Source organism: Hyaena hyaena, unplaced genomic scaffold (genome assembly GCF_003009895.1).
Source record: "Hyaena hyaena isolate Hyena2069 unplaced genomic scaffold, ASM300989v1 scaffold_296, whole genome shotgun sequence".
In the NCBI taxonomy this organism is placed as follows: domain Eukaryota; kingdom Metazoa; phylum Chordata; class Mammalia; order Carnivora; family Hyaenidae; genus Hyaena; species Hyaena hyaena.
Window position 1 is genome coordinate 1,092,493 of NW_024080931.1, and position 27,977 is coordinate 1,120,469.

At 58.9% G+C, this 27,977-nt stretch overlaps 3 protein-coding genes across 5 annotated transcripts in view; all 3 read right to left on the reverse strand.

Moving 5' to 3' along the window:
* Positions 1–4,042: 4,042 nt before the first annotated feature.
* Positions 4,043–16,573, reverse strand: YJU2 (YJU2 splicing factor homolog). Its single transcript, XM_039247646.1, has 8 exons — positions 16,422–16,573; positions 14,560–14,660; positions 12,771–12,915; positions 10,898–11,032; positions 8,662–8,843; positions 7,630–7,753; positions 5,104–5,248; positions 4,043–4,937 (listed from the first exon to the last, which is right to left on the reverse strand). Exons 1-8 carry the CDS (start codon positions 16,443–16,445, stop codon positions 4,825–4,827), a joined length of 969 nt encoding a protein of 322 aa, XP_039103577.1. The 5' UTR covers positions 16,446–16,573; the 3' UTR covers positions 4,043–4,824.
* Positions 16,574–18,275: 1,702 nt separating this feature from the next.
* EBI3 (Epstein-Barr virus induced 3) lies at positions 18,276–26,155 on the reverse strand. 3 transcript variants are annotated; one of them, XM_039247495.1, is made up of 5 exons: positions 25,658–26,155; positions 24,698–24,818; positions 23,462–23,862; positions 20,956–21,113; positions 18,276–18,647 (listed from the first exon to the last, which is right to left on the reverse strand). In XM_039247495.1, exons 1-5 carry the CDS (start codon positions 25,719–25,721, stop codon positions 18,495–18,497), a joined length of 897 nt encoding a protein of 298 aa, XP_039103426.1. In that variant the 5' UTR covers positions 25,722–26,155; the 3' UTR covers positions 18,276–18,494. The 3 variants fall into 3 exon arrangements, with proteins under 3 accessions (XP_039103426.1, XP_039103425.1, XP_039103427.1); XM_039247494.1 differs by having other exon boundaries at positions 24,698–24,821; XM_039247496.1 differs by having other exon boundaries at positions 23,462–23,640; positions 24,698–24,821; positions 25,658–26,150.
* A 659-nt stretch (positions 26,156–26,814) lies between these two features.
* ANKRD24 (ankyrin repeat domain 24) overlaps positions 26,815–27,977 on the reverse strand; it is a 24,195-nt gene continuing 23,032 nt past the window's right edge. Inside the window, exons 19-21 of the mRNA XM_039247582.1 lie at positions 27,519–27,644; positions 27,260–27,325; positions 26,815–27,127 (exon numbers count right to left, since the gene is read on the reverse strand). Coding sequence (XP_039103513.1) covers positions 27,050–27,127; positions 27,260–27,325; positions 27,519–27,644 — 270 coding nt within the window. The 3' untranslated portion in view covers positions 26,815–27,049. The remainder of the gene's footprint in view (positions 27,128–27,259; positions 27,326–27,518; positions 27,645–27,977) is intronic.

Genomic DNA, 27,977 nt, shown 5'->3' on the forward strand with positions numbered 1-27,977 from the left:
ACTTTCCTGCGCTTTGGAGCTGGCTGCTCCCGGGGCTGCCCCCGCCCCCCGCCCCGCCCTACGGACAGGACCTAGAAGGGGTTCCAGGCGGAGCGAGGGGCTAGAGGTGGGGGGTGCGGAGATCCAGGCCCCCCGGTGCAGAGAGCCACGACCTTGCCGTGTGCCCTTGAAGAGCTGCAACAACTCTTGGGTTTCAGCGTGTTGATTGAGAGAGGAGGGGGCCGCTGGGTGGACAATGGGGAGCGGGTGGGGGGCTCTGGGGGTCCTGGGCTGAGGGTTCCTCCCTCCCCCCCCCCGCACCCCTGGTCTGGGAGGCAGTTTATCAGGGGCCTCTCCTGGGTGTGGCTGTTTCTGGAATCCCAGCCCCCTGACCTTGGGTGGTGACCTGGACTGTCTCCCCGGCTCTGAGATGGGCCAGTGACAGCCAGCCTCTGTTGAGCGCTTTGGGGACGCTGTGGGCAGCACCTTGGTTTTTTTTTTTTTTTCCTTTTGAGGTACAATTCGCATACCTGCTGCGCTTTACCCACTTGGCATGCGCGTTTCAGGTTGAGAATGTTCTCAAGATCGTGCAACCATCACCACTAATTCCAGAACATTCCCATCACCCCCGAAAGGAAACCCACCCCCATCAGCAGCCTAGGTCTATGCTCCCGATTCCTCTGGCCCCTGGCACCTCTAGTCCACTCTCGGCCCGTGTGGGCGAGCCTGCTCTGCACATTTCACACACACGGAATCTCACACTATGTGGCTTTTTGTGTCTGGTTCTCTCCCTGACACTGTCATGGGTCCAGGGTCCACCCATGTCGTAGCATGTGTGAGCGCCTTGCTCCTCTTACAGCCAAATACTATTCTACTGCAAGGCACACAGTAGGTGCTCAGTATATGATTTAGGGGGCTGGGACCTGAGGGAGGAGCCAGCTGGGGTCCCTGGCGGGGGCTGTCCTGTCACCCTTGTGTCATAGAGCAGCCAGTCTGGAGGGGGGGCAGGGAGCCAAGGCACCACGATAAGAAGGGACCCTTGGGGGTGGCTCATGGTGAGGCCTGAACACTCCTAATCTGATGGAGGAGACACGGCCCCGCCTTAGGAGCCCCTACTCTGATCTGATGGAGGAGACACGGCCTCGCCTTAGGAGCCCCTACTCTGATCTCAGCCCTGAGAAGCTCCTTGACAGTTTTGCCTTTTGAAACTCACAGTCCGATGAGAGAGACATGGTCTGGACCTCAGGAGCCTCAGGCTGATGGAGGACAGGTGCGTGCTTAATAGGCTCCCAGTCTGAAGCTTTCAGTCTGATGAAAGAGGCATAGCTCCGACCTCCGGGGCTTCCACTCTGATGCGAGAGATGTGGCCCTGCTTTTAGGTGCCCTTAGTCTCAGGGAGGACACGGGAGCCTATCTTTAGGAGTCCCAGTCTGATGGGGGAGGCGTGGCCCAACCTTCAAAGACCCCTAGTCTGATGGAGAAGACCCAGCTGAGTGGCTACTCTGATGGGAGAGGCCAGGCCGGCCCCTGGAGATGCTGTCCCCGCAGGAGTCCTCATGGAGCGTGGTCGTTAAAGGTGGAGCCTTGTGGCTGCAAACCCGGGCCCTGTCCCTCGCTCACTCTGAGCTTCCGGCCAATGAGCCTCCCTCACGGGAGTGAGCAGTGAGCTTGGTGCAGAGCCTGACCTGCCGCTAGAGCTTGGGGAGTGGGCCCTTTGTGCAGCACAGGCTCAGGCAGAGTGGGCTATGGGGGGTGGGGCACCCCCACCAAGTCCTCTGATGTGCCGCCGCCTCAGGGGATTGATGGAGGAGATTCTGGATGAGGCCTGACAGCGCCCTAGGATGACAGACAGGAGTGGAGAAAGGGAGAAGGGCAGGCTCTGGAGAGGGGGAGGGGGGACTCTGGGGAGGGGGAGGGAGGAACAGGGCGGGGGAAGGTTCTATAGGATCCGAGCACACACGCGCACACACCAGACCCTGATGTGTGCTACCCCTCTGTGCTGGACCCTGGGCACCCCCACAGAGTGGGGTCACAGCGTGGGAGAAGGAGGTGTGAAAGCCTGCAGGGAAATAAAACCGCTCCAGGCTGTGGGGAGAGGGAGGAGTTACACAGCGGGCAGAGCTGAGGGCCTCTGCTGCCTCAGCTGTGAATGGGGAGACACTCACTTAGGCCACAAACATCTATTGAGGAACTACTTAGTGCCTGGACGGTCTTAGTTGCTGGGAGATGCTCACCCGCCCACACAGCTGCCCTTGCAAAGCTCACTGTTGACAGGGCGCCCAGGAGGCAGACCCTCGGCCACCCTCCAGTGACCCCAACCTCCTGGTGGTCACAGCCACGTGTAAACCCCTCCCTGTGAATGTGGCCGGCCAGCGCAACAGGGCAAAGGTGATGGGGTGCCATGTCTCAAAGAGTCCTGTCGTGCTGACTTTGCGAAGCCAGCTGTCCGAGGTCCCCGAGGCAAGCACCAGAGGGCAGCCCCCACCCAAGAGCCCATGAGGAGCGGGGATCCTGCCAACAGCCACGTGAGCGGGCTTGAAAGCGGATCCTGCCCCAGGCGGGCCTTCAGATGAGACCACAGCCCCTGTCAGCATCTCAACTGCAGCCCCAAGACCCCGAAGCAGAGAACCCGGCAGGACCACACCCACATTCCTGTTGTTTCCGGCTGCTAACGTTTGAGAGATCTTGATAAGCAGAATTCGCTGGGGGTGTGGTACACACACCTCGTGATGGCAACCCCTCAGAGCCGTCTTGCCTGGTTCACCCAGAGCTATCACCGCCTCCGGCACGCACTTATTTCCTTGAGTATTTTATTATATTTAGGCAGGTTTACTATCTTATCCCCCATCTTCCAAAAATAATGTTACCATTATGAGTGGGGACTGTTTTTTCTTCACTGTCGTTGCCCCAGTGCCTGAAACAGATCTGGGCACAAAGTAGGTGCTTTAAAAAAAAAAACAAAAAAAAACCTATGTGCACTTGGAAACTAAAATGAGTAAATCTGCTCAACAAGCTTAGCACATGTTTGGCAAATGGCAAGTACTTCACAAACGGTGGCTATCATTACTCACTGCCATCCGGTGCGCCATGAGGAGAGGGCAGCTGGCGGCCATCCTCAGGGTGACCTCAGGCAGCAGGCTGCAGGCACAGAGTGAGCCTGGAAAACCTGGAAATCGGGATGCGGGGTGAGGGTCTCAGCCACCCTGTCGTGGAGGCTGGGGGAAGCAGAGCAGAAAGTGCAGAGCTGGGTGACCCAGTCAGGGGCCGGCTAACTTGTTGGCTTTGCGGGTCAGAGTCCCTGTCGTCACTACTCAACTCGGCCACCCTAGAGAGCGAAGCAGCCAAACGTTATGTGCATACAAATGGGCGTGCTGCTGTGCCAATAAAACTTTATTTACAAAAATAGGCCGTGGGCCACGTTTGGCCCACCAACCGTAGTTTGCTAATAATATAGGTTGTAGAGTGGAATTAATACTCTTAATAGATGGCAGTGTACACGGCAACAAGTAGGGTGGCCCCGAAACGATGGGAGTTCAGGGAACAGTCTGCAAGAATGAGTCAGGGTGAACCGGAGCGTCGGGGCCGCCTCATCTCTCCCACGACTTCGGCCGCAGGGCTTACTCCGCCACCGGCTCCGGCAGGGGTGGGGCGGGCGGGGCACAAGTTCCTGGCATGTGCCCGCCTCCGAGCTGTAGGCCGATTTCAGGGCACAGGCGCGAGGCTGCGGAGTGTGGAGCTGGGAGGTGCGCTGTCTGCCCAGCGGCGGGGGCCCCACTTCCGCCCGCAACAGCCCTGTCTTCACGCGTGGCCCGCCCGCCCCTCGACGTCATCGGAAGCCCTGGCTGGATCCCAGTTCGCCTCAAGTCACACTTAAGCACAGAAACCACTGAAGGAAAGCAGACGCCAAAAGTGGGGCTTTTCAGGGCGCCCGGGTGGCTCGGCCGGTTGACGTGGGCTCAGGTGGTGATCTTATGGTTCGTGGGTTCGAGCCCGGAGGCTGCTTTGGATTCTGTGTCTACCCCCCTCCCTCTCTGCCCCTCCCCCGCTCACACTTTCTCAAAAATAAACGTTAAAAAAGATTTTTTCTAATAAAAAAGTGAGGCCTTTTCATCTGGCAAACTGACAGCGAGAAGCACAAAGCCTCGTTATCAAATGCGAGTACGCGCGCACGTGAGGAGGGAGGAGACTGGGGGCGTCGCGGTGTGAAGGGGTCTGGGGGGAGCCAGGACCGCCGACCAGGGGGCTCTGAAGACGAGACCCGGCAGCCTCGCAAGGACGCGGGCTTTGGAACCGGGGCTCCGGGTCACGTGACCACGTCAGCTCTCTACACCACAAATCACCCTCATCACGTCCCGGCCTCCGAGGGCGAGGAGGCCGGAGCAGCTCCGCGTGCGCCTCCAGGGCCGTCCTCAGTCCTCAGGGGCCAGGCAGCAACCCTTTTATTGGTTTTCCGGGTTTGCGGCAGGAGGGGCGGGGCTAACCGGGGTGGGCGGGGCCGAAGGGGGCGGGGCCCAAACACTGCCCGCCCCTCCCTGCCGTCCAAGGCAGGCCGCGGAGTTCCACAAAGGCCTGCCGGCAGCCGAGGGCCGTACTGGGAGGCCACAGTCCCCGGGAGGGCCAGGAGGGCGGCAGTGTGAGCCGGGGACCCCGAGGCCCCCGACGGCTGGTAGGTGGGAGGCCGGGGGAGAAACTGAGTCCAGTGGCGGAAGCCCCCGCTGGCCCCGCCAGCCTGAGGTCATTTGTGTTTATCCGCTCAGGGCTCTGGTTGGTGCCAAGGCCTCCTGGCAACCAGCAGCTGACTAGGGACATGTGACCTTGACCCGGAGAAAGGCTTGGGCAGGGGTCTCAGTTGCTGCCGCTGCTGTCCTCACTGTCCGAATATGCCCCCAGCTGGCTCAGGGAGGAGGTGCCAGGCGTCCAGGGCGCAGGGTCAGCCGCCTTCCCAGTCTTCACGGGGCCTGGGAGAGAGGCGAAAGCTAGCCTACCAGCCTCACCCCTGCAGCTCTGGTGGGGGCGCCCCTCCCCTGCCGCACTCCGCCGGTTCCCAGCAGGGGGGGCGCTGCTGCCACCTGCGGTGGCCCTCTGAGGCGCCCCGCTCCGATCTCAGGACCCCGGGGCACCTACCCTGTGTGGGTGATGCCTGGCCCTGCCCAGTGCTGCGACCCAGGTCTGTTTTCTTCACCACGACTAGGCCCGACAGCGGGGGCCTGCTGCCAAGGGTGCCGATGCTCCGGTCCCAGCTCTCTGCCTTCCTCTTGGCTTTTGGAGCCTGGGGGTAAGGAGACGGGGACACAAGTGGGTGAACTGTCCCATATCCCACCTTCTCCAGCCCTACACGTCCTAAATCACACCACACCTTCTCACCTCCATGCCTTTACTCACGCCATTCCCTCCACCTGGAATGCCCCTTTTCCTCTAATGCATTTGGCGAACTCCTACTCACCCTTCAATACCCATTCAAGTATTGGGTTTCTCCTCTGGGAAACCTTTCTCCACAGTTCAAGCTCAAGTGGGTGCTGCATTTCCATGCCCCCCGCGCCCTCTACTGCCTTAAGTAACCCCCCATCCATGCCGTGGGTTCCTGTCCTGTCCACAGCTGGGGCCACAGGGCCACACACCATTCTTGGCACGAAGATGCTTTATCAACGTGTTTGATGCACTGAGGGGAAATGGAGGCACCCACTTTGGGGACTAGTTAGGGGAAGGCAGAAAGGGCTCAGCCCCACATCCAGCTTCAACTGTACCGGGAGGGACCCCTCTGATCTGTTTTATGTTGAAACAGAGAAACTGGAACCTCCCGGATTCGGGAGGTCCTGGCGCTGGGGCGGTCCTCACGGGGCCGCCGCCTGAGGGCAGAGGATGGAGAAGAGTAGGTCCTCAAGACAACATCCGTCTTGATAAGTGACGTGCCAGCAGGATGCCAGCGGGGTACGAAGTGTGAGGGACGCAGCCACTGGTGATGAGGCGGTCAGGACGGGTCTCCTCCGAGAGGGGACTCGGCTGATGCCAGAATGAGGAGGAGGAGCTAACACGCAGAGAAGTGAAGGGGGCTCCAGGCGGCCATGTGGCAATCTGCACGCCGCTCTAATCTGCAGGCTGGCCGGCCTGAGAGTGGTGACCAGGACAGACGTGGCCCAGCGGGGGACAGAGCAGCTTTCTGAGCCGGCATCACTGAACGGCCTCACGAGGTCCCCTGGGAAGGCCAGCGCTGGCCCTTGTGAGCACTCTCCCCAAGCCGGTCCCCGGGGGCTGCATCACTGCCACTAAATGGAACCGAGAACACAGGAGTGGACAGACGAGCTTCCGTAAAGCTCTCGGTGAAGATTTGGGAAGTCTCGATGGAGGCGTACTGTGCACAACAAGTCTGTCATCACGCTAGGTGTGAGCAAGACACTGTAACTGGAGGGTCGGGGGGGGGTCATCGATGAGGCCCCTGTTGCTTTCAAAGTGGCCCCAATCTCTTATTTAGGTGAAAGAAAAAAAGGGGAAATTTTAGACAATTCAGGGGCGGTTTGTGCAAGAAAGACAGTGTGAGAACTCTGATCAGGTGACAGCTCCTCAAAGAAAACGTCTGGGGTCAGTGTCAAAGATGAACGATGACAGTGCGAGACCTCCAGAGCCAGGCAGGGGAAACCCAGTGGGAACATGGCTGCCCCAAGGAAAGACTACATTTCCCATCCTCCTTTGCAGCAGGATGTGGTCAGGTGGCTCGGCTCTGATCAATGGGATGTGAGCAGCAGGCTGTGCAGGACCCAGGATCCTGAGGTCTGAACCTCCCGCTCCCCTGCCCGCCCCTCTCTTCCTGCCAGGAGGTGAAGGTGGCACCAGGAGACCATGCAATGAGGGCACCGCCCCCGGACAGCAGAACCACGAGAGGGCGGGCCCCTGGGACCCGTGCTGTGGGGCCACCTTCCCTGCTCCAGATGGCTGCACATAAAATGTCACAGGAGAGAAAACTGACCCGTGTCATTGAAACCCTTGTTACCTGGGGTCTTGTCCAGTGGCCAGGCCTGCAACCTAGTAACTCGGACCACGGATACGTCTGAATTGCAATAAACTGTTTTTGGGGTGACTGTCGCTTATGATTTCTCTCATTAACCCCCTTCTTTGATTAACAAACCAGAGTGGCCTTGACCACCACAGGTAAGCCAGCTGTGGTGGAAAATGCTAGCAGTCCACCAGCCAAATCCTTCTCTCCCCTCCTTCCCGCCAGCAAAGGCCGCAGCTCCCAGGCTCTGTGCGGCTCCTGTGGCCACGACGTTAGTCCAGCGGATGACCTACATCCAAATATGAGCCTCAGGGCCCTGGCATGCTCGCAGCCGGCCGTGACCCCGGAGCCGGACCTGACACTCCCGAAGACAGTCAACCGAGAAGCTGGAAAGCGCCTGGAGCAGAGGTGCCTGGCCGTGACCCTGGGACCTTATGGGGCCGACAAACATCTGTGTCCTTGCGTCTCCACATTTGCGGGTCTCCTTGTTTCAGCGCCTGAAGCAGCAGCTGGTAAAGCAGAGCCTGTCTTGACCATGAACTTTTACTGGCCCGTGGCCTCAGCCACTCATTCCCTGAAGATCTAGGGCTGGTGGGGCTGCGCCGGCCGAGTTGAGCCCTTAGGACACCCGCCGACCCTGGCTCATCTGTGCGTGCACTCACCTCCTCCAGGATGGCGGTGGGGTTGGGCCTCGCGGCCAGGCGTGGGGGCGCGGGGGCAGCCGTGTCCTCTTCGGAATCCGAGTCCTCCAACAGCCTTCGTTTCCGAGCCTCCTCCACCAGGGCCCTGTGGGACGGCACGTGTGCCAGCCAGGTCATGCCACGCTGCGTCAGGGGGCGCCATGGGGGGCACACAGATGGCTTTAAAAAGTCTTCTCTGGGGGAGCTGGGTGGCTCCGTGGGTGGAGCACCCGACTCCCGTTACCGGCTCAGGTCGTGATCTCAGGTCACGATCTCGGGGAGACTGAGCCCCGCGTCAGGCTCTGCACTAAATATGGGGCCTGCTGGGGATTTCCTCTCTCTCTGCGCCTCCCCTGCCTGCGCGCTCTCTCTAAATAAATAAGCACTAAAAACTTTTTATTCCTCTGCCCACTGAGCGCAGCGAGTGAAGTGGTTGGCCGATGGCACCAGCTGCCTGAAGCTGAACCCCGGCTGGTGGCTAGGTTGGGGCCACTCCCGGAGCGCCCCACGCCACAGTGCCCTCGATACCGGAATGATCAGGACAGCCTCCAGCCAGTGCCTGGCACTCAGAAAGTGCTGGACAAACGTAACTCCTCTCACTGCCCATCGCGGTATTGCTGGCGGTGACCCCCCCACGCCGCGGGGACCTACTATGCGCCTGACCCTGTTCCAGGCCCTGGGGTGCAGATGCCACACCACAGCCCTGCTGGGCGTCTAGAGGGAGGGATGGAGGCCACAGACCAGGAGACGGTGAATCAGCGAGAAGGTTCCACGGCAGGCCGGGCCTGAGGGTCCTCTTGGGAAATCCCCAAACCTGGGGCAGGGGGGCTTGGGGACTCCGACAGGCACCCGGGGAAAGTGAGATGCTGGGGAGGGGAAGGGAGGGCCTCCTGGAGGAGGCGGCCCCCAAGGGAGCCAGGGAAGACCTGGAAGGGGTGCCCCAGGCAGAGGGAAAGCCGGAGGTGACTCAGAGCGCCCGGGCCCCGCCCCCGCCCCCCGGCCCGGCCGACGCACGCGGTCTCCCTCTCGTCCTCCTCCTGCTGCTGCTGCTGCCGCTCCTCGTCGGACAGGCGGTGCTGGCGCAGCATGGCCTCGAAGTCCACGTGCGCCTGCCGCTGGTTCAGGTCCTTCAGCTCCTGCAGGTTCTCCAGCACCTCCATCTCCAGCTTGGAGTCCTTGGTTCGGTTCTCCAGCACCTGGCGGGCAGGACACGGGCTGCAGGGTCCCCCACCCCGCCTCCCACCTGCTTCCACGGCCGCACCCATGTCACAGCTGCGAACACCAAGGCCTGGGGTGTGGTCTCCTGAGGCCTCGAGGCTGGTCAGGGGGCAGCCAGCCGGCCTGGGCTTGCACCCCCCACCCCTCACCCCCGCCCCATCATGAAATAATGTAACAAAGAGGAGGGGCTCAGGGCCTGGATCTCAGGGTCGGGAGTCCCCTGCGCTGGGCACGGAGCCCACTTAAAAACATTGTAACAACAAAGGGTAAAAAAAGACACTCTGAGCCACTGCCACGTGCCAGGCTGAGAGGTCTCCAAACAGAAGGTCAGTTAATCCTTGCGACTGTCTTCTGTAGAGGCTCGGGGGGGCAAGGCCAGCCCAGGTGTCTGAGGCAGGGGGGCTTGGAGACGGGCAGGGCTGGGTGTGGGGCCTGCCCTTGGCTGCTTCCTGGCCGGAGCCTCTGGGAAGTGGCAGTCCTGGGAGTTTGAAAGCATGTCCCCAATTCTTAGGTGCTCCTCCCGTGAGAAAGCAGAGGCTGAACTCCCTTCCCGCACATGTGTGCTGGACGCCGCGACCCGCGCCTGGTGATGAGTATGAGGGATGACAGCCTGTCGCTGTGAGAGCGGCTCCTTTCCCGCTCTTCTGGGTCCCTCGCTTTGGGGAGGGCGGCACCACATCGTGCAGGGGCTCAGACAGCATGGGGGGGTCGGGCAGGGCAGAGGGGGGGCCCACCCTGAGGGCATCTGCATGGAAACAGGCCCTCTGGTCTCCGTCGAGCCTTCAGAAGATGTGGCCTGGGGCGCCCGGGGGGCTCAGCCAGTCGAGCGTCCAACTTCGGCTCAGGTCATGATCTCACGGTTCGTGGGTTCAAGCCCTGCGTCGGGCTCTGTGCTGACAGCCAGCTCAGAGCCTGGAGCCTGTTTCGGATTCTGTGTCTCCCTCTCTCTCTGACCCTCCCCTGTTCACGCTGTCTCTCTCTCTCTCTCTCAGAAATAAATAAAACATTAAAAAAAAGATGTGGCTTGACCGTGACTTTGGGGCTAACTCACTAGGCCGTAGCCCCCACAGGCAGTGCGGGCGGACAAGGATGGACGTGACCAGGCAGGCAGCTCCGGGCACACCAGCCCCTGCAGAGCCACCCCCCCCACCACTCTGCACCCCCAGGTCTGCTGCAGCAGCTCAGAAAACTGGCGAGGGCGCGGGAAGAGCTGGGCGTGACGGGGGCAGGGAGACCGGAAGGGGTTTCCCGCGTCTGACGTCACTCGGTCCCCACCTCAGCCTGCGAGTGCAGCCAGCAATCCCACTGCTTGGAGGAGGGCGGCGAGGCACAGAGAGGCCAAGCACCTTGCCCCGGGTCACAGAGCCAGCGAATGAACGGTCAAGGGAGTGTGTCCTTCTGCATTGCTGGTCCTCACAGCCCCCGGTCCTAGGGGTGTCCTGTGCAAGCTGAGGGGTAGGCGGCCGCAAGAAAAGCGGCCTGTGTCCTCAAGTCCGACTTCCTAGGTCCCTGTGTCACTTCCTCTGGCTGCGTGACCATCTGCCACCAGCCCAGTGGCTTAAGCAGCACGGATCTCTGTCTCCTGGCCAGCGTGGGCCAGGAGTCCAGCACCGTGCGGCACAGCTGACTCTGACCAGTGACATCAAGGGTCAGTGGTCTCATCGGGGGCCCAGGCCACTGCAATCAGTTCCTGGCGGCTGAGGGACTGAGGTCCTCACTGTCTGGCCAGCTGATGGATGGGGGCTCACCCCCTGCTGCCTGCCAGGTGGCCCCCGCCCCCGCCTTGCCCCTTCACGCCGCTAATGTGCTCCAGACCCAGGCTACGGGGCTCAGGCGACAGGCCCGGCCCTGAGGCTGACTGCGAGCAAACCGAACGACCGGATCACAGGATCGGGTCCTGGACACGCAGCCCCAGGACCGCGCAGGGTGCGCGAGCGGGAGGCAGAGCTGCGGCCCACCCTCCCCACCCAGTCCCGCCACGTGGCCAGAGGCAGGAGGGACACAGGAGGCTCCACCCCTCCCCCCGCTCTACCTTCATGGGGTTGTTCAGCTCCTCGTCCTCTCGCTCCTTCTGCACCCGCTTCTCCTCCTCCTCCAGGAGCTTCTCCGCCTGGAAGTTCCGGGTGGCTCCGTGCTCCATGCTGTAGTCCGTGTTCTCTGGGTCTGTCTGCGCGCGGGGGAGGGGTAGACGTCAGTCCCGTGTCCTTGGGCAGCAAGAGATCCTGCCAGCTGGCAGCGCACGGCCCCCACCCCCAGCCCATGGCCCCCCGCCCACGGCCCACAGCCCCCAACCCCCAGCCCATGGCCCCCCACCCACGGCCCCCAGCTAACGGTCCACAGCCCACAGCCCTCAGCCCACGGCCCCCAACCCCCAGCCCATGGCCCCCCACCCACGGCTCCCAGCTAACGGTCCACGGCCCACAGCCCCCAGCCCACTGCCCCCGCCCCCAGCCGATGGTCCACGGCCCACAGCCCCCAGCCCACTGCCCCCCCCCCCCGGCCCCCAGCCGACGGTCCACGGCCCATAGCCCCCAGCTCACAGCCCCCAGCCTGCATGCCATGGTCCACAGCCCGGGATGCTTTCTCTCGTGCTTTACTCCTTCTGGGGGCTATTCTTTCCTTTCCTTTTCTAAGTTTGTTTGTTTGTTTATTCACTTACTTAATTTTGGGGGAGAGGGGAAATGAGATGGGAGAAAGAGGGAGAGGGAGAGAATCCCAAGCAGGCTCCACGCTGTCAGTACAGACCCCAGTGTGGGAACTGAACTTATGAACTGTGAGATCATGACCTGAGCTGGAGTCAAGAGTCAGACACTTAACTAACTGGAACACCCAGTTGCCCCAATTTAAAAAACTTTTAATGTTTATTTTTGAGAGAGAGAGACAGTGCGAGCAGGTGAGGGGCAGAGAGAGAGGGAGACACAGAATCCGAAGCAGCTCCAGGCTCTGAGCTGTCAGCACAGAGCCCGACACGGGGCCCGAACCCACAAACCGTGAGATCGTGACCTGAGCCAAAGTCAGACAGTTACCTGACTGAGCCCCCCAGGCTCCCCTAAAGCTTTTGTTTAAAAAGCAATCAAAGGGGTGCCTGGGTGGCTCAGTTGGTTAAGTGTCCGACTTCGGCGCAGGTAACGATCTCACGGTTCATGGGTTCGAGCCCCGCGTCAGGCTCTGTGCCAACAGTTAGGTCAGAGCCTGGAGCCTGTTTCACATTCTGTGTGCGTCTCTCTCTCTGACCCTCCCCTGCTCACGCTGTCTGTCTCTGACCCTCATAAATAAATAAAAAGCATTAAAAATTAAAAAAAAATAAAATAAAAAATAAAAAACAATCAAAATATGGAGCACCTGGGAAGCTCAGTCGGTTGAGCATCCGACTCCTGATCTCGGCTCCGGTCATGATCTCACGGTTCAAGGGTTTGAGCCTCGCGTTGGGCTCTGCGCTGACAGCACGGGGCCTGCCTGGGTTTCTCTCTCTCCCTCTCTTCCCCTCCCCCACTTGTATGTGTGATCTCTCTCAAAATAAATAAATCAACTTAAAAAAATGTAACTGAAGTATGTAATTCTTTAAATGTACCTTTTCTTCATTTCACCCAAATCTTGTTTATTGACCCAAAGGGAAAAACGCATGGTAAGAAGGTGGTACTGTAAGTTCCTGAAAGGGGAACGGAAGGCTCTCCTCCTCCTCCCCCTAGAACCTCACAGTCACCATGGTTACCGGCCGCCCATGTGCTCCCTGAATCCCTTATTGCTGGACACCTGGGTCGCTGCTGTGTTTCTGCCCTTGCGAATGATGCTCCCCATGAACAGCTCCCCAAACACCCCCGTTTCCTGGGGATAAAGTGAAAGGGGGCCTCCCTGCAGTGGCGGGGAGCCCCCGAGGGGGCAGGAGCAGCCCAGCTGGCGTCTACCTTGAAGGTGATCTCCGCCAAGCACCGCGTGCACTTGATGTAGAAGCGGAAGATGGGCAAACCCAGGTAGGCCTCGTTCTGCACCGTCTCCTTCCGCGCGTTGAACTTCTTACCCTTGTAGATATACTCTCCGCACGTCTTACACCTGCGGGGCAGGACAGAGGGACCTGCACCATCTCGGTACCCAGGTTCCTGCGGAGGGCTGCTTGCACACCTCCAGGGCCGGGGGGCTCCCTCCCTCCCACGGCAGCCTGCCTCAGATTCCCCCCGTGTTGCGTGTTCCTCCTCCTACCTTCCTGGGTCTCGGTCCCAGGGTCCCCTTCTGGGGAAGCAGCCGGACGACCCAGGCCTGCTGAGACTTGCTAGTCACACACTCCCTGAAGCCTGGCTGGCGCTCACGGGGCATCCTAGCCTCCAGAAGTTTCCAGCAGAAGGGAAGCCACAGGAGCCGCCCAGAAGCTCTGTCCACCCTGCCCTCGCTCAGGCCCCGTGCTCCCCAGGCGCGGCACGCCGGCCTCCTGATGCTTCCTGCAAACACCCCCAGCTCAGGCCCCCTCCAGGCCTCTGCCCTGCACTTCACGGAGCCCAGGACACCCTTCACCTTGCAGACCTCAGCCCCACTGCCGTGTCTCCTAACGTGTCCCTGACCACGTCGGCCCAGCAGCCCCCTTCCTGCCACCTGCTCCGTCACCCTCCCTCATGCCCGAGGCACATGTCCCGCGTGCACCGGGCGCCAACGTGCCTCAGCACCTGGTTATCATCTCCACCCCCTCCCGCCTGTGGGCTCCGCCCGTCTCGCTCCCCGCAGCGCCCCTGGGACCCAGCCCGGGCCCGGGCACACAGCAGGCGCCCCAAGTGATTGCCGAATTGAAAAAGGAGAGAGAGAAACAGACCAACAATGCGTAAACAGTGAATGTCATTAACCAGGCGTCTGCGAGGAGCAGGGGCACCTAACTTCAACATGCGGAGACACACAGGTCTCCAGCAGTAGCGGCGGGGGGCACAGCATGCGTGCAGCAGGACAAGGGGCACGATGTAGGGGTGGAGAGGCAGAGGGGGGCATGGAAGGGGTTGGAGGGGCGTCAGGAGGGCCTCTCTGAGCTGAGGTTGTTTTTTTAAAGATTTAATTAAACTAATCATTTATTTTTTTTTTTTGAGAGAGAGGGCGTAAAGTGAGCAAGGAGCAGAGAGAGAGAAAGAGAGAGACAGAAAGACACAAAGAGAGAAGTAAGGCTCACCCGAAGCAGGGGCCAAACTCACCCAACACAGGGCTCGAACCCACAAACCACAAGATCATGACCTGAGTCAAAGCTGGATGCTTAACCGACTGAGCCACCCAGGGGCCCCATAAATATTCATACTCTTAAATTTATTTATTATTTTTTTGTTAATCTCTACACTCAACATGGAGCTTGAACTCACAACTGTGAGATCAACAGTCACATGCTCTACAGACTGAGCCAGGTGTCCCTGAGGGGTGAGATTTAGGCCAAGACCTGAAGGGTGAAGATGAGCCAGCCATGTTAGAGAAGGAGGAAGAGTGTTCCAGGCAGAAGGAACAGCCCGTGCAAAGGTCCTGGGGTATGAAGAAGTATAGCTGTTGGGAGGAGGTGAATTATCTCCACACTCACACTTAACTACCAATGATCAAGAGCTCAAGGCCGACGCTGGCTAGGAGCTCTAAGAGTCAGGGGGGTTAATCCTGAACGGTGAGGAAAGTGACAGCGACAGCTGGTATGGTCACGTGCTCACTGGGCCACCACGCGGGGGCCACACGGGAGTCACTCACCTCATGTTGAAGGGAGCCATCAACCGCACCACGTACTGCCGGTCTTTGGGGAGCTTGAGCTTGGGGATCTTTGACGGGTCAAAGTCGGGGGGGTAGTATTTCTGTGGGAAGTGAAAGTGCCAAGGGAGCTGTATCAGGCCCAGGGAGGGACGCACACTGGGTCCCCCGGACCACCCGGGGTGTGATGACTTGCTGTGATGGCTCCTAGGACTCCACGGATGCTCGTACTTATGGTGACCACTTGTTACAGCAAAAGGACACAGGGACACATCAGCAAAGGGAAGGGGTGTGTGGGGAGGTGTCTGGGGAGACCAGACACCTGCTTCCAGAGTCTTCTCCCCACAGAATTACACAGGACGTGCTTGATTGCCCCAGTAACGAGATACACACCGCGTGTGACACGGGGTCTCCCGGGGAAGCTCATGGGGACCCAGCGCCCAGGGTTTTTGCCGTCGGAAGGCCACACGGGCCCCCTGTGCCTCGCAGGTTCTGATGTTCTCGACTCCAGGAGGAGGGCCCACGCGCAGCATAAACCACACCATTCGTACAAAATTTAAGCACAAGGAGCCATACTCATCAGGGGACCTTGGGAACGAGCCTGAGATTCAAGTTCCCAGATGCCAGCCAAGGGCCAACCTGGCCGCCAGCCTGAGGATGGCAGCCTGAGTTTGCTGCACTAACTCCTTCACTGGAGCCTGAGGTGGGAGATTTGGGGAAGGCAGGTTTGGGTTATAAAAAACAACTCCAATGGACGATCAGGTAATACAGCAGCTTGTGTTCTGAGCACCTACTCGGCACTGGATGCTACATGGAGCACTTCACATGCCACGTCTCACAGAATCCTCACAAAGACTCTAGGATACGGAGTGTGGTGTACCCATTTCACAGATGGGGAATGAGTGTCTGCAGGGACACAACTCTGGGGAAACAGCGTGGTACAGTGGTTAGGAGCGCGGTTACCGAGCCAGGGTTTGACTCCTCCACCCCCTGGCTATCACCCATCTCTCCCGGCCTCATTCTCATCTGAATGGAGACAACCCGTCCACCTCCCTGATGGGATGCGCAAGGCGCTACTGCAGCCTCCGGCGCAGAACTATCCACCAGTAAATTACAGAAACGGCTCCCAGTTGGATCCTCAGGATGGAAGGACTTTCAGGGACACGAAGCCCAGCACCTGCACTGGACTATGAAGGGGCTGGAGATGCATTCCTAACACGACTGTTTAAAAGATTAGAACGCTGAGCCGCAGGAAGGGGCATCAAACCGACCCTGGAAATCTGGGCTTTTGGCTTGACATCCCGGACTCACACCCCTCACCCCTATCCCGGGAGCTCATCCCCTGACATTCCCGGCGGGGGCGGGGGGAACAGGAACTCGGAATTCAGTAGCTCTCTTCTCTAGAAGACGAATCCTGAGTTCTGAGCTCCCCTGAATCTCACAAAAGTCCGGGTTTTACAAGAGAGTTCGAAGGGTCCCCCGCCAGCATAATGGGAGGGCAGAGCAAAGCTGACCCTTGGGTGGGCGGGGCCTCATGGAGCCACGTTCCTGGGGGCGGGGCGGGGCGTGAGGGGAACACCTATAATTTCAAAGCGGACCCTCTCCCAGGGGAAATGATTGGCTAATTCCCTTCGAAACATCCAATCAGGGGATGTGACCAGGTAAATGGGCTAAGCTCCGCCCTCAAACGCTGCGAAGGCCCACCCCTCACGGAAGGTGATTGGGAGGTGTCTGAAAGCCCCGCCCTGCGGAAGACGGTTGGAGAAAAGAAAAAGGTTCCAACGGGAAGAGTACAGGAAGCCCATCTAGGCCGGAGCTCCGAGATGCCCCGCTTAGGGTAGAAACCCCAGTCACTAAGTACTTACGTTTAAAACTTTTCGCTCCGACATCTTTGCCTCCTACTCCACCCACAAACGCCAGAGGGCTGCTCAGGCTCAGCGTTTGCCGAACTTCCCTTGTATTTCCGTCGACGTCACTTCCTCCATTCTATTATTGGTTGGAGCATACGCACGTTCCCTTTTCATTGGCTCTGATCCCCGCCCGTCAAGACCCGAATCCTTCTATCTTCTCTTCCGAGTGGCAACCTAGATAGTTGGCAACAAAAGCTCCGACGGCAGCTTATTAGAAGTTCAAGGGAGGGCGCTGCTCCCCCTAGCGGTGAGCAGCGGCTCCTAAAACTTCGTCGTGACGGGCCGTGGCCGCTGCCGGCGACATTCCCTGCTTGCTGTTTCTTGGAGCGAGCCCCGAGGTCGGCGTTGAGCGCCGAGCCCTTACGCTGTGTGCTGGGCTGCGGGAAGCCACACGTGTTCCCATACCCTAGCGCTCACCTGGGGACTGGGGTCAGCGCCCACGGGCTGCACATGTCCACAGAGGAGCACCCTGGACGCCCCCCCGCCCATGTTTACCTGTGTCCCGGGCAGAGACTCAGAGACCAGGCTCCACACTCACCTCCCCTGCACGCACGCACACACACACACACACACACACCCCAGCTCCCACACCCAAACACCTGGGAAGGGATCTGGGGACAGTACAATAGGGCAGTGTTGGGACAGTGGAAAGAAGAGCTCTCTAGATGGTGTATGAGCTTCCTGTGGCTGCTGCGAGGTTTCACAAGCTCCCTGTCCTAAAACCATACACGTTTACTATCCTGTGGTTTGGAGGTCAGAGGTCTAACGTGGATGGGGGTGGGGGGGGTGCTCACGGCAGAATCTGTTTCCTGGACTTTTCCAGCTTCGAGGGTCCGCCCACGGTCCCCGGCTCGCGGATTGGCATCCCTTTGGCTTCTGCTGTTGTCACATCACCTCTCTCTCTCTCCCTCATGGTCCTTATCATGATCTTGGGGCCCCTGCATCATCCAGGAGAACCGGCCTGGATGTTCATTAACTTAATAAAAGATCCTTAATCTTCAAATGAAGGATTCTCATGATTCTTTTATTTTTTAAAAAACTTTTAAATGTTTTATTTCTGACAGAGAGAGAGACAGAGAGAAGGGGAGGGACAGAGAGAGAGGGAGACACAGAATCCGAAGCAGGCTCCAGGCTCTGAACTGTCAGTACAGAGCCCGATGCAGGGCTCAAACCCACAAACCGTGAGATCATGACCTGAGCCGAAGTCGGACGCTCAACCAACTGAGCCACTCGGGCGCCCCCAGATTCTCATGACTCTTAATCACATCTGCAAAGTCCCTTTTGCCACGTAAGGTACTATATTCACAGATTCTGGGCACTAGGAGTTGGGTATCTTTTGGGAGCCATGACTTTGCTGGCCATAGACGAGGTGGTCAGGAAAGTTTTCTCAGAGAAGGTGACTTCTGAGTGAAATTCACAAACCAGCCCATGCATTCTCTCTGGCCCTCAGTGGGGACGGCTTTGCTCCCTCCTAGAGAAATCTTCCCAGGCTCGTGTCCTATATGTGTCCACCCACAGTGAGGATCGCCCCACGGCAGGAGGGAGGTGGACTCAACTGCTGAACTGAATGGATTCCACGCCCCCCTCCCCCGCCCCAGGCAGAACTCCCGCCTCTAGCCCCAGGACTCCTCCACCCCCATGCTTTTCCTCCCGCCCAGCCCTGACCCCGGTCATAGGAGTGAGGAGTCGCTGTGTGTGTGTCCCGCTCCATCTTCTCTGGGCCTCATCTGGGTCTAGTGAAGGAAGGGAGGAGTAATCCTGATTCCAGCAACAACAATCTCTTTCTAAACAGTAAAAAAACATCACACGTTCCCAGTTTACAAAAGCCCTGTTCAGCGGTCTAAGGAAGAAGCACACACCCATTTCACAGATTGACCAGCTGAGGCTCAGAGAAGCAAAGTCGTTTGTCCACAGTTGCCAAGCAACTCGGCATCAGTGAATGCAGGCCAATTGGGTCCCATCCGCAGCAGTGGGGGTGGGGAAGACGTCAGGGACCCAGCCCCTCTTCTGGGGGTCCTAGGAAGCCCCCTACTTGTCCCCGATCATGGAGGCGGTGGCGGGAAGACTCCAGTCACTCAGCTCCCCATAGTCGGTGAGGTCCTGAGCCGCCACCTGGACGCAGTACTTGGCCCGGGGCCTCATGGCCCTGAGGGTGAAGGATGTGGCTTCAATGGGCCCCACCTGAGAGCAAAGAGAGGGCCAGGTCAGCGGGAAGCAGGAGGCTGGGGGAGGCTGGGGGGGGCCGGCGTGCACAGAACTGCCAGGCCCAGCCTCGCATCCCCAGCCCCGATCCGAAAAGCACGTCCTGTAGCCCCCCCTCCAAGGCATTGGTCCTTCCTGATCCTGGCCCCAAAGCCGCCGTGTCAGGATTCCTTTGGGGACCTCACGCCCCCCAGGCTGTCTCAGCAGTCAGACCCCGCCCAACCTACTCCTCCCCCAGGCCAGAACCAGGGCCTCTGGCTCCCTCCTGGCCCCACTGGATTGACCTGGTTTTGCAGTTTTCGGTATCTTCTGTTTCAAGATCTTCTACATCTTGGTGACCAGGGTCAGCCGATTCTCAGAGTTCGCTAAACCAGCCAGGAGCCTGCCTCTCACGTACACACAGGCCCATCCGACTCACCCCCCTCTTCCTTGAGCCCTCAAGCCGGTCCTCCCCCTGCCTCAAAGCCTCCGGGGTCAGGTGCAGCCCAGAGGCGGCCGGAGCTCTTCAAACTTGCCAGCCCCAAGCTGATCGCCTTGCTCTGCCTTGCCTTCCGGTGGAAACCCCAACGGAGGCTCGGCCACGGCTCTCCTCTGGCTCCCGTGTCTGCCTCCTGGCCGTCCTGATGTGGCCCCTGTGGCCCTGGGTGGCCTGGCATTGTCCCCTTCTGTCGGGAAATCTACTAAATCTTCTTGCCAAGAAGACCTCTCCACATCCTCACTCGGTCATTGACACAGCTCTGCCTTCTCCAGCCTGATAGTCCCACTCTTCCTCTCAGACCTGGCCCTTCCCTCCTTCTGGGTCCCCCTCATCCTCAAGAGCGACCCAGCCCAGCCCCCACAGGCAACCTCCTGGCCCCAGACCTAACTATCTCCCTCTCGCCTCTGCCCTGACCTGTCCCGATGGTCACCGGGTGTGGTGATGGGCGCTTTGCATTTAGATAAATTAAGTTGCGTAACTTTGCGAATACGATCGAGGCCACTGGCTTGTGCACTTTAAAACGGCGAGTTTTATGGCATGGGAATTCTGTCTCAATTTTAAGGATTGCAAAAATATTTAAAATACAATTAATGAACGCTAAATAAAATTTAAAAGCACATTCCTTGGCAGGGCGCCTGGGTGGCTCAGTTAACTGTCTGACTGATTTCAGCTCAGGTCATAATCTCACGGGTTCAGGAGATCGAGCCCCACATCAGACACAATTGAGCTTGGGATTTTCTCTCTCTATCTGTCCCTCCCCAACACGCGCGTGTGCACCCTTTCTCTCTCTCAAAATAAATAAATAAACTTAAAAAAAAAAAGAGGCCAGGTCCTTGGCGACTCCCCTATGACAGTTGCTCAGTAAGCACACGTGGGTTCGGGTACAGCTGTGGCGGGTGCACACGGAGAACATTCCCATGTTCCCAGAACGTGCTGCGGGACAGCGCTGCGGAAGCCTGCGGCCCGCAGACACTGAGCTCCTGGGCCTGCCCTGCGGGGCTGTCCGGTGCACAACCGACCTCAGACTCTCAGCAGCACCCGGCCCTTGTTTGTTTTACTTTGTAAAAATTTTAAAACAATGTATTTGTTTTCAATCAAGGGGAAATCCGCATGACACTAAATTAAGGAATTGAAAGGCACCATCCAGTGGCACTGAATACATTTCCACTGTTGTGCAACGGTCAACTCTAGTTCCAGAACATTCCATCGTTCCAAAAGGAACCCATGTGCTCGTTAGCAGCCTCTCCCCACCTGTCCTCCAGCCCCCGGGCCCCACGATTCCCTTCCTGTCCATGAAGGAGCCTGTGCTGGACGTGTCACGCACGTGGACTCACACACGCGTGGCCTCCCGTGTCTGGTTCCCTCCCTGACCGTCGTGTGTTCAGGGTCCGTCCGCGGGGCGGCGGTGGTGGGCGCCTCGCTCCTGCTCGCGGCCGAGGGACGTGCGCGTGCGCGGTGGATGCCCCTGAGGGCTGTGCGCATGCCCCTGAGGGCTGTGCGCATGCGCGGTGGATGCACCTGAGTGATGTGCGCGTGCGCGGTGGTGACAGTCATCTGTGGACTCCCGCGTGCACGGTGGACACGTGTGTTTATTCCCCTGTTGACAATGGGGCAGCTTCCACCTTTCGGCTGTTGTGAACGGCGCTGCCATGGACATGTGTGTGCAAAGACTTGTTCAAGGGCCCATCTGCCGACCTTCTGGGGGGATGCCAGGAGTCCAGTCTCTGGGCTGCCCCCGTGTTGCGCACCCCTGCCGGCGTGCTCGCCTCCACCCGGGAGCCGCCCTCCCAGCCCCCTCGTCCTCCTCACCTGGCGGAAGCGCGCAGATCTGTGATGCTTGTATCGGATCCAGTACTTGAGTGCGAAGGTCTCTGGGAAGGGCCAGGACCGGGGCGGTTCCCACTGCACCCACAGCCGCTGCCCAGGGATGGGGCTCAGGCGGACGCCTTCCGGAGGGTCGGGTTTGACTGGTGGGCAAGCGGGACACAGGGTCAGGAGGGGCTGGCAGACTCATGCCATCGGGTATTCACTGACGGTCTACTGAGTGTCCAGCCTGGACGCTGGGGGCACAGCACCAGCCCAACCCTTACCCTCCTGGAGCGCGATCCCTCGGACAAAAGACCAGGAACAGGTCATAAAGAGTAAGGAAGAAAGATCGAGAGTACACGCAGGAGAGTGGGTTGCAGTGCCTTGAGACACAATTCGCATACGGCAAAACCTTTCTGAAGTGTCAGGTTCTGGGGCGCCTGGGGGGCTCAGTCGGTTGAGCGTCCGACTTGGGCTCAGGTCACAATGTCACGGTTCGTGGGTTCGAGCCCCGCATCGGGCTCTGTGCTGACAGCTCAGAGCCTGGAGCCTGTTTCAGATTCTGTGTCTCCCTCTCTCTCTGACCCTCCCTGCTCACGCTGTCTCTTATCTCTCTCTCAAAAATAAATAAAACATTATAAAATTTTTTATATAAAAATAATTTTAAAAAATACATAAAGTGTACGGTTCAGTGGCTTTTACTGCATTCACAGACTGTCACCACTATTTAACATTCCCCCTAAGAATCCCCGTCCCCTTTGCCAGCCACTCCCCATCCCTGAGAACCACGAATGCACTTCCTGTCTGTGGATGGGCCTGTGCTGGACATTTCCCATAAAAGGACTCACACCCCGCGTGGCCTCCCGGGTCTGGTTCCCTCCCTGAGCGTCGTGTGTTCAGGGTCCCCCCGTGGGGTGGCGGGTGCGGGCGCCTCACTTCTGCGATGTTGTTCCCTCATATGGACAGAGCATGTTTTGTGCGTCAGTCATCTGCCGATGGACACCGGTGTCGTTTCCACTTTATTGTGAATAATGCTGCCGTGGCCATCAGTGCACAAGGTTCTGAGTACATGTGATTTCATTTCTCCTTGGCATATATTTGACTGCAGATGCTGGCTTATGTAACATGTTTAACTCTTCGAAGGGACTACCAGACGTTTTTTGTTTTTTTTTTTTTTTTGAGAGAGACAGCGTCAACGGGGGAGAGCCAGAGAGAGGGGGAGGGAGAGAGAGAGAGAATATCTTTTTTTTTTTTTTTTAAATATTTTTTATTTATTTCTAGGGGAGAGAGAGAAAGACAGCATGAGCCGGGGAGGGTCAGAGAGAAGGGGAGACACAGACTGAAACAGGCTCCAGGCTCTGAGCTGGCAGTCAGCACAGAGCCCGACGCGGGGCTCGAACCCACGAACCGCGAGATCATGACCTAAGCGAAAGTTGGACGCCTAACCGACTAAGCCACCCAGGCACCCCGAGAGAGAGAATATCTTAAGCAAGCTCCACATCCAGCGCTAAGCCCAATGTGGGGCTCAATCTCACAACAGGGAGATCAGACCTGAGCTGAACTCAAGAGCCAAACACTTAACTCACTGAGCCTCACAGAGACCCGAGACTTTCTTAATAACCACCAGCAACATATGAGGGTTTGCAATCTAACAATGTGCTCTGAGAGTCGCCAGGGGGCTCACTGAGGAAATGAGTAGAGACCTGAAGGAGAGGAGGGAGTGAACTGTGTGAAGATCTGGGGAAGAGGATTCCTGGCAGAGGGCACTGACAGTGCAAAGGTCCTGGGGCAGGGCCTGCCTGGTCTGTTGGAGGAACAGAGGAGGTGTGTGTGACTGGAGTAGAGTGAATGAGGGGGAGAGAGGGAGGAGGGCAGGGAGGGGACGGGGCAGGTGTGCAGGGCCTTGGGGACCCAGAGGAAGAGGACTTAGGAGTCCTAGAGGGCTGTGGGCACAGGAGGGCTGGACCTGACTCGGGGGCTCACATTCACCCTCTGGTGGCCGCTGTGGGGAGGGCGGACTGTGGGGGTGAGGGCTGGAGTCTGGGACCAGGGTGCAGGGGACTGAGTGAGCTGGTGCGGGCCAAGATGGAGCCTGGGCCAGATGGGGGCTCAGGATTGGGAGAAGTGGGTGGCTTCTCAAAGAAATACAAAGGTGGAAATGGGGCGCCTGGGTGGCTTAGTCAGTTAAGCGTCCGACTTTCACTTGGGTCATGATCTCGCAGTTCGTGGGTTCGAGCCCCACGTCGGGCTCTGTGCTGACTGCCAGCTCAGAGCCTGGAGCCTGTTTCAGTCTGACTCCGTCTCTCTCTGACCCTCCCCTGCTCACGCTGTCTCTCTCTCTCCTAGAAATAAATAAAAATATTAAAAAAAAAAAAAACGAGAAAAAAAAAAACAAAGGTGGAACTGACGGGACCCAGGATGGGTGACAGGAAGGAGGTGGGTGGTGAGAGGGGGGCGGGTCAGGAGCAAGCTGGTGGCCTCCACACCCCCCACTGCCGCCCACACTCACTGATATGTTCCGGAACAAAGGGCAGGAAGCTGCTGCTGGTGGCCCGGGGCTGCACGGCCGTGACGTTGAGTATGTAGGGCACCATGGAGAACATCTGGACGTCGGGGATGGTGCAGCGGGTGGCCTCTGGTGTCAGCTGGAGGCAGGGCTGGCTCTCTCCGTGGCCGGCCACGCCCAGTCTGGACACGTAGGGACAGCATGAGGGCCTGAGCCCTTCGTACCGGCCCGTCTGTGCCCTGGACCCCATGTGGACAGCACCTGAGGACCACGGACTGGGATCCTGCTGTTGGCTGGGTGTGACCCTGAGCGAGCCGTTCACCCCAACATCACAGAGCCTGTGATGACCCAGGGTCAGGGGTAACACCCACTGCGAGATGCTAGGGTGCAGATTCCACAGATTTCTGGAATGTTAAAGTTCCAGCGTTAGAATTACAATGTGCCAAGGTCTATGGACTCATGGGTTCAGAAATAATAAGATTCTGATTCTGCTGAGTTCTGAGACCCTGAGATTTCAGACTCTGGAGACATTCCAGAACATTCTAGAGCCTTCCAAAATATTCCACATGCTCCGACCACGCTGTCAGATGCAGTAGTCACCGAGTATGAGTGGCTCTCCACCATTTGAAATACAGCTGATGCAACCGAGGGTGTCTTTTTAATTTATGTTATCTACCCTCAATGTCAAGTTCCCAGTTGGGTGAATCTATTTTCCCAGCCACAAATTTGATCAACTATAACCAGAGACCAAGAATTTCCCACCAATGTTTAGCACGTGAGTTGAAAAGTGCTACATGCGTGGAATGCATGTGGAGCTTCAAAGACTTAGCATACAAAGGGTGCAAAATAGCTCATTTATGTTTAAAATATTGATTACACGTTCAAATAATTATCCTTGAATCCTATTAATATTAGTTTCTATTATGAATTTAAATACGTGACTTGTACAGAGGCATGTTAAGTGACATTCCGTCGTATGAAACGACAAATACTTGGAATATTGAGATGCGACCGAAGTAAAATACTAAAATCAACTTCAGAATTTCTCTTTCCTTTTTAAACGTGGCTTCTCAAAGAGTTTAAACGAGGCACGTGACTCGCAATCTGTGTTTTAGGAAGTGTATTTCCCCTGCTGGTGCTGCCCCAGAGTCCCCAGGGTTTCGGGTCTCGCTCAGCCTCCGGCTGCCCTGGTCGAGGCCCCGCAGGAAGCCGCCCAGGAGGCCCTCCTACCGCTCTGACCTGTACGTGGCCATGAAGGATGTGGGCCTGGTGGGGTGCGGAGAAGCGGGCAGGGTCCAGACGCAGTCCACGGCGATTGGGTACCTAGACGCCCAGCACCGCACCCTGGGCTGGGTGGGGGCTGCTGGGGCCCCGGGGGGAGAGGGAGCCGGGTGAGCTTCCAAAATCACCCTTGGGACGGTCCGACCCCTGCTGTGGGCTTGGCGCCAGCCTCCCAGCCAGGCACCCAGTAGGTGCCTAATAAAGGTTTGGGAAATGAATGAACGAATGCACGAGTGAAAGGCACCTGCACCAGCTCTCACCTCCACTACAACCTGGGAAGGCAGGGAGTATCAATCCATTTTCCAGATGGGGAGACTGAGGTTTGTTTACTTACTTATTTATTTATTTATTTATTTATGTTTTATTTTTGACAGAGCACAAGCAGGGGAAGGGCAGAGAGAGAGGGAGACACAGAATCTGAAACAGGCTCCAGGCTCTGAGCTGTCAGCACAGAGCCCGACGTGGGGCTCGAACCCACAAACCGTGAGATCATGACCTGAGCCGAAGTTGGACACTTAACCGACAGAGCCACCCAGGCGTCCCGGGCTGAGGTTTAAGGAGCCTCAAAGGGGACCTGGGTGGCCCCTCTCGTAACAACGTTGTCTTGAAGCACGTGAAATGGATGCTTATAATTAAAATGTGTCTCGTTCACTCCTTCTCTCTGTCCCTCTCCCTCCATCCCAGCTGTGGCTGCCACTTCCTGGTGTCACTTTGCGGTGGGATGCATCCTGTGTCTCAGTTTCCCCATTTGTGCAATGGGTTGGTAACTCCCTCCCACCACTGGGAATCCAGTAGGTATGTGAGCTCCCCGCCGCCCCCCCCCCCCCGCAGCTCAGAATATTCCGTGGCAGAGAAACTCCAGGCCCCAGGGAACGTCCCTCTGTCCTGGCCTCCCAGGCCCCCGGGGGTCCCACGTACCTTCTCTCCCGCTGCAGGGTGAGCAGCCCACCCAGAGGGCGAGCACCAGAAGCCTTGAGGCCATGACTCCGCAGGCTCTGCCGTCGAGAGGGCCAGGGAGCACCTCAGGAGGCCGGGGGCACCTCCGGGAGGCAGGAGACTGGAGTCCCACCAGCGAGGGAAGCACAACCCCCGGTCGAAGCCCCAACTTCTCCTTCCCCGGGTCTGACTCCCCCACCCGGCGGGGGGCTGGGGCAGTGGCGAGCTGAGCAGAGGCTGGGGTGGTGGTGGTGGCGAAGGAGCCCTCGTCCCTTCACCTATCGTGGCCAGCAGGGCTCTGGAGGCCCCGAGCGCGGGGGCGGGAGAGGAGGCCACGAAAGAGAGAAGTGGAGACCCCGTGGCCTTTCCCACAACAGCCCGGCTGCCAGTCCTTCCTTCCGCCTGCAGCGAGGACAGGGATGGGGAAACCCCAGAAGGGGGACAATGTCACGGGGGTGGGACGCAGGGACACCCAGAGAGAGGAGAGAGAGAGAGGAGAGAGCGAGACACAGGGATGGGAGACTGTGAGCAGGGGCAGGAAGAGAAGAGAGACAGAGACAGACAGAGACCTAGGGAAGGAGATGGGGTGAAGAGAGAGATGGAAACACAGGCCCTGGGGAGGCAGCCCCCACCTGCGGACCTTATCAGAGCCATGGGGACGCCAAGGGACAGGCTGAGCCCCTATAGACACGGTGCCTTCCCTGGACACCCAAGGAAACCCCGGGGACAGGCCACACTCCTGCCTCTCCCGCCTTAGCTGGAAAGAGCCAAGAAGCCCCAGGGGGTTTCTGGGGACTTGCCAAGGGCAGGGATGCAGGGAGAGGGGGAGGGGTGGGGGGAGGGGGTGCTCCCAGCAAAGCTGGGTTCAGGGTGAGGAAAGCGGCCCAGGACGCGCAGTCTTGGATCCCGTCTTCACTTGACATTCGGGCGGTTTGTTCACCATGAACCCCTGGTCGTCCTGACTTAGACACCGCAGGGCTTCCTGGGACTGAGCGGTGGGCGCGGGGGGAGGGGGCGGGAGCGCCTCACCTCCGCATCCCTGCTCCTGGCCACCCCCCTCCCTGCAGCAGGGGCGCCCAGCGATCAGGCCATACACTTTCAGGCTCGGCTCCGAGAGCTTTTATTCCTGGGGTCCGGCTACGGGGCAGACACAGGCGGGACACGGGACAGGGGGCTCCCGGGCTCTCCGGTGGGGGCGGGGCTCAGCCAGGGCTGGGCTCCACGCTGGCCAGTGTGTGCAGGGGGCCAGTGGGGGCAGTGGACACAGCTAGGGACAGTCGGGGAGGCCCAGGCTGGTCTGCGAGCTCGGAAGGTCGGTGTGGGAGCCGGGACGCCCCGTGGGGCCAGGCGGGCAGAGGGTCGGCGCCCGGCTGCTCAGTGGCCCTGAGTCTGGAGCCTCTGCATTTGTAGGATCTGGCTCAGAATCCGCTGCACGTCTTCGTCCATCTGACCCTGGGGGGTGGGGGGGGGACGGGGCAGAGAGAGAGCCCGGGTACTCCCCCGTCTTCGGGGCTCCCTCCCTCCCCACCCCTGGAGGCCACGAAAGCTCCCCCTCTACCTGCCTTCCTCTGCAGGCGGACTCACCTGAATGGCGTAGAGGAGGTGGCTCCTGTACGAGGCCACCACCGCGCTGTGGTCCCTGGCGGCCTGCTGTGGGCATGGGGGAGGGGCTCAGAATGGGGGAGGGGGGTGCCCTCCCCAGGAACAGCCCCACAGCTCCCTTTAGACGCAGAGCCCCTACCTGCACCAGGGTCCCGGCTGCTAAAATACCGAATCATTTTCCTCCCATGCCTGCCCGCCCACCCCTCTCCCGGGATCCCCACCCTGTGCCCTGTGCCCTCACCTCCAGCTGCTCCCGCAGACCCTTAACCTGGCCACGGAGGGCCTCCACCTCGGAGGGGCCGGGGGTCGCCGGCTGGTCCTTCAGCGCCTCCTTGAGACTGAAGACTTCCTTGGACAGCTCTGTAATCTTGGGGGGGGGGAGCCAAGAAGTCACCCTGAGCCGAGGGCCGGGGTGGGGGTGGGGAGTGAGGGCAGCAGGAGGGGGCTGGAGAGGGAACATCACATCCTACAGGCTAGCAAACTCCGGGCCGCAAATGGCTTTCACATTTTTAAATGGTTGGGGGGGGGGGGCGGTGGAGTCAAAAGAAAAATGCTATTTTTTTTTAATGTTTTTATTTATTTCTAGGAGAGAGAGAGACAGTGAGCAGGGGAGGGTCAGAGAGAGAGGGAGTCACAGACTGAAACAGGCTCCAGGCTCTGAGCTGGCAGTCAGCACAGAGCCCGACGCGGGGCTCGAACC